The sequence below is a fragment of the Camellia sinensis genome, chromosome 1, assembly GCF_055761805.1.
Source record: "Camellia sinensis isolate YWXY chromosome 1, ASM5576180v1, whole genome shotgun sequence".
In the NCBI taxonomy this organism is placed as follows: Eukaryota; Viridiplantae; Streptophyta; class Magnoliopsida; order Ericales; family Theaceae; genus Camellia; species Camellia sinensis.
Window position 1 is genome coordinate 112,758,781 of NC_138961.1, and position 7,742 is coordinate 112,766,522.

Below are 7,742 nucleotides of genomic sequence, written 5' to 3' on the forward strand. Positions count from 1 at the left end.
TAACTAAAAAAAAAATCAAAAATAAAAAAAATGAATTTTTTTTTAAAAAAATCATTAACTACAAAAAAAAATAAAATAAAATTAATAAAACCACGTCACACCTCTCCTCTTCTTTTCTTCTTTTCTTTTCGTTTCCCCCTCTTTCTATCTAAATTCCCCCCCTCCTTTTGTTTCTCACCAACTCAAAAAACTCCCTTAAACAAAAAAATCCCCAATTTCATCTCTCTCTCTCTCTCTCTCTCTCTCACTCTCACTCTCACGTCTGCAAGCAGCGGCAGCGGCAGCAGTAGCAAGGGGGGACGATGGCGAGCAGCGAGCGACGACGGTGAGCATCGAGTGACGATAGCTAGCAGCGGCAGCGGTGGTGTGGCGTCTCAGATACCTTTGCCGATTCAACCCGTCCCTCCGATTGAGCTATTAGGGTTTTGCCCCAAAACGAAAACCTGGCAACGCCGACTGAGGTAAACCTCTCTCTCTCTCTCTCTCTCTCTCTCACACACACACACACACACACACACACAAACACACACACATTTCAATCCAACATATATGTATATGCACATAAGTAATTGAGGCTTAGTTATGAACATTTGTGTTAATGCAGAGCCTAGAAAGCTTGAGAAAATTGCATAATAATAGATGAAGATTCAATTTTTTTTATTTTTTTTTTCTGTTTGTTGATTGACTTTGTACTCTCTTTTTTCCCCAGAATTATTATTGCTTTTGGTGATGAAGCACGGGTCGTTCCAGGACAATTCTTCAGTAACAATTTCATTTTTTTTTTGTTCCTACTTAGTTTTTGGGCATTTCTGTGACCATTTAGATTTATTTGTGTTTAATTTCTTCATTTAATTGGGTTGTTGATGAGGTTTATTTGTGTTTAATTTCTTCATTTAATTGGGTTGTTGATGAGTTTTTAAATATGAGGTTCACCAAATGGTGTCAGAGCCGTACTACCTCTTCCACTTCCTCGCTTTCTTCTCTTACATCCCCGTTCGCTGCTCCGCCTCCCAATTCATCTCCCCTCACTTTTCCTCTCATCTTCTTCATCGGGTATATACACACCTCTTCAATAAGTTCATGCTTTCTTTCAATTTGTGTGTTCTTTTAATCTAAATGTTCCTAAAATTTCATCTATTGATGTTTGTTTTTCAGGAAATTCAAGCAGCTCTTGCATTTTCTGTATTGACTGTTGTCAAGGTGTATTTTTTTCAATTTCCCCTTTACCTTCATCAATTCATTCATATTTGATATATAAAAAAAAATGACTAATTGCTTCACCAAACTACCAACATTTATATTTTTACTGAAATTTGATGAAATTTTAGAAACAGTAAGGATTGGAGTTGGTTTTCTTTCATTGAAAATGGTTAAAAACAGGCTTTTTAAGATAAGTTTGGAATTTTTCAACCAAAAAAAAAAAAAAAAAAAAAAAAAAAAACGATTGATGGAAAAAGAGAGTAGGATTGGAGTGTTCCATATCAAATCAAGCTTTTGGCCAATTTTCACTCGAATTTGATGAAAAAAGAGAGTAAGAATCGGAGATGCTCTTATAAATCTTTATATGATGATTGTGCATATCATTTGGATATGTAGGTTGGTTCTTACAGTACTACCTTTTTGTTGAATGTCAATTATGGTGCTACCTTTAAGTTTGAATGGGCAATTTGCTCTGAAGTGATTAATGGTAACATTTGGCTATAGAGAATTTCTTCTTGTGTTCATGGGGCTGTAGCCTGTATCGACTGATTAGTTCATAATTTTTCAGAACTCATAAATATATGTGGGAACATTCCAATCAACAAATTATTAATCTCATCAATGATTTTGCTTACTTTAAGCACTTTTTTTTTTTTTTTTGTATTTTGAGAAAGAGAAATTTCACCGACGTTGAACTTATGCTATATTTGCTTATGTCACATCATGGCGGAGCTCAATAGAATGGGAATAAGAGATGATTGGTCTATTAACCTGTTTTGAAACTGCCATTTTCTGTCATGGATGAATGAACCTAATATCTTTGTAGGAAAACACTAATATTTCAAATTTTTTGTATATTTTGGTTTACATATAGTTCAAACACAGTTGGTAAGAAGTGGCTCTAATTTTTTGTTTTCAATTTGTTTATCTGTGGCAGATGGTGAAAGTGGAGGCATGGGAGGCCTTCATTGCAGATACTCTCTTTTTTGCTAAGGTGGCCCTTTTTTTAACCGCTTAATTCTTACTTTTGCACAGTTTCTTAGTGATAACACACAGATATGTGCAGCATATTATGTGTTTGATTGCTATTTAGTAAAATACATGTTTACTTATTTGTGATGCACCATAGTTTTAAGTTTTTTTGTACTACATTTACATGTTTAACCTTATTCAAACACCGCTTTAGCAGGAACCTCATGCATTGAGTGTTAGTGGTTCTCTTGATACTATCAGGAGGAATTTTTGTTGAGTTGAGTTTGAAAGCCTTTCTAAGTTTTTATGTAATATTGTAATTATGCTTTGAAGATCATGTGACGCCCACTTTTCTTGTAGTTATCCCTTAATTGTGATGCTTCTTTATCTATATTCTAATTGGAGGTCTATATTTCAGATTTTTCTTGTTGGCATTGCTTTAGTCATGGATTATCACTTGGCTCTCTGGTACACGTTGGTATTTCTAGGTAGGCCCTACTGACTAGTGTGTTATTCAAATCTTTTGATGAGAACTTCTACACTTTGTGAGTAATGTGGATACCTTCTTTGTTTTTTTAAAAAAAAATTCATTTAAAGTACAGAGCATTTAATCTATTGTGCTGTTTTTTGTTGTTAAGACTCACGCAAGAAGGTTTCACATGTATCTTTTATTATATCTTCTTGATAGTAAAGTTTCTTAAAGACCAAATACTTGTACGCCCTCTAGTGGTACGAGGTAAAATTGTATGGAATCTTGTATTCACATGGCTCTTTCCATGTTTCTTACATCAATACATTTTAAATCATCTCTTATTTTACTACATGATGTAAATAGCTTGTGTTCAATTTTAATTGAAAAGTAATGCTAAACTTATGACGAATTTTTGGTTAGTAAATGTGAGTCAGAAAATCCAAAAACCTCATCAACAACCAATTTAATGGTGAGTCAGAAAATCCAATTTAATTTTTGGTTAATTAAATTGCCAAATCCTCACCCTGTTTTTAGACCGCTGCAAGTCCAAAAAATCCATCCTTCACTGACATGAAATTTCCCTAGTCATTCACTCTCCTTCCCATATATTTTTTTTCAAAATTTTTCTGATAGCGAAATTTTTGGCTAAATTATACTCGTGCATAAGACCTATGGTTGTATTTGTTTGCTTAAAATCTTGCTTGGAGAAAACTAGGGGTCACTAGTTTATTGGTTAAAAATCAGTCCAATAGCCTTGTGGTTGTGGTTTGAATTCGAGGGAAACCACTTGGTACATAATGTTCAAATGTTACGTAGGCCACCCTTCCAAGACCCCCATTAACGGGGACTAATCTGCCTATACTTTTATAATCTTCTTTGGAGAGCCATTTAACGGTTTTAAATATTTAATTTCTATGCAGTTAAGTAGTAGGAGATCAGCAACTCTTTTATTATTTGTGCAAAAGCTTGCATATCCCAGAGGTTTTAACTGCTTTTAAATAGTTTATTTTCTTTGTGTTTCTTGATTTAAATAAAAGGATTCCGGAAACCTAAGATGACGGCAGCATAGTTGGCGAAAACATTGCATACCGGTATTTTTTTCACAGTTTAACAGTGTTTTAGAAATGTCGGGAAAGTAGACATTATTATTAGTGTTAGTGCAATGCAATACACCATGTTACTTGCTTGGTAGAATAATGACACTGAATTGGTCAGTGCTCTGTATAAATTTCATGTTCTATTCCCTACAGTATTTGTATGCTTTACTATTTGTATCTCATTGCAGATAATCTCTCTGTGAAAACATCTTAAGCTTGCTTTCATTGCAGGTACCTGGATCATAATCAATTTACTGGGAGAATCCCGGATGCACACTTTCTTGAAAGAAATGTGAGTTTCTGTCTTCAATCAGTACAAGCAAATTGCAATTACCCAACACTAGGTGAAATGTTAATTGATTAAATGTTGTCACAGGTATATTGAAGGAAATGCTTTCCGGCCAGGTGTGAAACCTATTGGCGTCAACAATGTCCTCGAAGTTTTTGACACAGAGTTCTTGTTTTAGTCAAAGCTTCCACATTATTTACTCGTAGAATTGTTTCTTTTTGTTCTTGCTAAAACTAGGGTGTTTCAGTTTGAATTGGAATGTAGTTCTATAAATAGGATGTATATAATGTACACTAGTGTTTTGGGAAATTTAAGAAATTTTGGAAGTAGGTTGTTTGACAGTTTAGAAAGATGTTGTTGGATTCTTTGGTTGTCATTATTTTGTGTGAACAATGTCTGGTAGAACACCATGGTGGGGATGTCCGGTTGTTTGACAGAAATTGAATAAATCGAATGTTAATGAATTATGTATTGTGTCGAATGTTAATGATTCAGTTAATTTGAGTGATGCTTTAAAATTATAGGTTTATTATGGATTGAACAAATTATTAGGAATTACAAGTGTATTGTTTTCCTACTTTGGCGACCAATTTATTAGTCGCGACAAATAAATAATTTTTTTTCGCAAAAAATGACAATTGCCGACCAAGAGTTTTGGTCGCAAAAAATACATTTATTGCCGACCAAAATAGCTCTTGGTCGTGGAAACTCACTTTTGCCGACCAAAAGTTTTGGTCGCGAAAAGTAACAAATGGCGACCAAAATTTTTTTTGGTCGTGGAATATCACAATTGGCGACCCTCTTTTTTGATCGCGGAAAGTCACGATTGGCGACCAAAATTTTTGGTCGCGGAATGTCACAATTGGCGACCAAACTTTTTGGTCGTTGAATGTGATAATTGGCGACCAAACTTTTTGGTCGGGAAAATATCACTTTTCGCGACCAAAGTGTTTTAGCGACTAAATGAATTAGTCGCGGTAATGATATATTTCGCGACCAAAAATTTAGTCGGTAAATCCGACTTTTGCCGACCAATCAAAATTTTGGTCGCGAATTACTTTTGCCGACCCTCAATTGGCGACCAAAATAGCGACCAAAAAATTTGGTCGCAGATAACTTTTGCCGACCAAAAATAGACTTTTAGCGACCAATTTTTTTGTTGCCAAAAGTGTAAATTCTTGTAGTGATAGTAGGGATATTTTGGTCATGTGAATAAGGATTAGGTAAAGTAGGGCAAATAGGTTTTATTGAGGCGAATACTAACGCAGGATGGAATTATTAGGGGCTGGTTACTTCCACACTAAGTGTCTAATAACTGACACGTGGCTGTTTGGGAGTTTGTGCTGTGTCAATACGGCTTTAACCAAACCAACGACTAACAGCATCCTAACAGCATCCTAACAGAGCCTCAAACCAACGACTCCTAATATCCTTTTATTAAAACTTTTAAACACTTTATTAAAATAAAAATTGTTACAATAATTATTTATTTGTAGAGAATCACTATAATTCATTTATAATTTTTTTTTTACTATAATACACATTTATGATTTTTATTTTTTTTTAAATTTATAATTAAAAATTATTTTTTAATAAAATTGAGAAATAATAGGGAGTGGAGTCTGTTGGGAGAAAGAAATAAAAATATAATTTTTAAAATAAAAATGAATTTTTTAATAATATTTTAAAATAAAATTCAAATAATCTGATAGGAATACTCCAAGGCTAGGGATGTAAAATAAAACAAAACAAAATTTACAAAGTTTTGACCAAATATGTATTATTTGATAAATATTATTAAAATCTTAAAACTTTTAACATTTAAAATATATATATATATATATATATCTGAGAGCATTAGTTGAGAACTCCCAGCCTACCCTAACTGTCATGAAATAGACCAGGTAAAAAGATAGACATACACTTTTAATCCTCCCTCTCTCTATCTCTTTATTTTTCCCCTTTCATCTCACTACAACAATTTTCACTTTTAACGATTAAATTTTTAATAGTTAAAAATTAATTTTTAGTCGCCAAATAATTTTGGCAACTAAATTATTTAGTCGCAAAAGTAGTCATCAAAAAATTATCGGTAAAGGTAATTAGCGACTACAATTATTTAGTCACCAAATGTATACAATTCCTGACTAAAATTTTAGTCGCCAAAAGGTTGGACATTAAATTAAATTAAACTCTTTTCGGCGACCAAACTTTTAGTCGCTTAAAGTCTTACATTTTTAGCTACTAAAATTTTAGTCGGCAAAGAGTTTTTTTTTTACTACTAAAAATTTAGCTGCCGAAAGTTCCCATCTTTGGCTACTAAATGTTTAGTCGGCAAAGAGTTCCTCTTTTGGCAACTAAATATTTGGTCGCCTAATGTTCTACATTTTTAGCTACTAAAATTTTAATTGGCAAAAGTGTTTTTATAATTTAGTGTTTTGTTTTTACCTACGAAATAGTTTAGTCGCCAAATGTTTGATTTTCTTTTGGCTACTAAAGTTTTAGTCACCAAATGTCTATTTTTTTTTCTTTTTTGGCTACAAAACTTTTAGTCGCCAAATGTCTTTTCCCAATTTATTTTTACCTACTAATTGTTTAGTCGCCAAAAACATAATATTATGTTTTATCGCGAAATTATAATTTCTCCACAATCTGTCTATATACAATGCAACCTGTAATACGTATATAAACAAAATGATACATACTATCAATCATTCCACAATTTGCATCCATATACCAAAAATAAATAACATTAAATATCAAAGTCCATACAAAATCAACTATTGTCCAAACTAAAATAATAATTCCATACAAAATATATCATACAAAAATCAAAGCCCTCCGTATACAAAAAAAAATACATTTACTACCAAGCGAAATTACCATTTGGCATGGTATAAATTACCATCGTAATCTGTACCACAACAAAAGGTGATATATGTACCACAAAAAAAGTTTTCTATGGACCATAACAAAACGTCTTATATGTACACCGACAAATGGTATATATGTACCACGACAGAAGGTGATCTATGTACCACGATAGTCATTATCTGTTGATTGCCAAAAGTTTTCTGTATTAGTAATAATGAACTACACAAAAGCTGAGGACGACCAAAGTATTATATTAGTTCTACACAAAAGTTAAATTTCTTCTCCATACACCAATATGGATTATCCACAAGTTCACGCAACAAAGCCATCTACAAAGAAAAACAAAAAATGAAACATTAGAATTGGTTACAAAATATCAATTCAGTCAGCCCTATAGAACATGTTCTAACATGCATTTAAGGTAGAACAATCAATAAATTTCTTCTTGGAAATAAAAGAAAGTGTACATATATATATATATATATATGTATCATGCAATATTTATTCCAACCAACTGCACAAACAATGTAATATGTAATTTCTTCGTCCTATAAATATATAAAGGCAATTATTACAGTATGTAGACATTATTTTAATAAAGTTGTTGCTTTTTTAACTAAGTGTTATAAGTTTTTCGACTAAGTGTAAGGGGTATTCGGGGCTGTTTTGAATTTTCACCTCGGAAACGTCATTTTTAGACTAAGTTTAGGGCGTATTTGGCTCTAACTCCCAACCTACGGGTCCAGATTACATTCTGTCAGTTGTCATAAGTCTTATTTGTCATGGGGGAACTGTCTGTGTGAGCTACACGGTTGTTCGGGGGCTATTTTGAATTTTC

At 32.8% G+C, this 7,742-nt stretch overlaps 1 protein-coding gene across 2 annotated transcripts; it reads left to right on the forward strand.

The window, feature by feature from the left end:
* LOC145796863 (uncharacterized) lies at positions 1 to 4,371 on the forward strand. Of its 2 annotated transcripts, XM_082882343.1 has the most exons (8): positions 1 to 461; positions 710 to 868; positions 914 to 1,053; positions 1,156 to 1,200; positions 2,138 to 2,194; positions 2,591 to 2,660; positions 3,973 to 4,033; positions 4,118 to 4,371. In XM_082882343.1, the coding sequence occupies exons 3-8, from the start codon at positions 937 to 939 to the stop codon at positions 4,206 to 4,208; spliced, it is 441 nt and encodes a 146-aa protein (XP_082738469.1). In that variant the 5' UTR covers positions 1 to 461; positions 710 to 868; positions 914 to 936; the 3' UTR covers positions 4,209 to 4,371. The 2 variants fall into 2 exon arrangements, with proteins under 2 accessions (XP_082738469.1, XP_082738462.1); XM_082882336.1 differs by having other exon boundaries at positions 4 to 461; positions 710 to 1,053.
* The last annotated feature ends 3,371 nt before the right edge of the window (positions 4,372 to 7,742 follow it).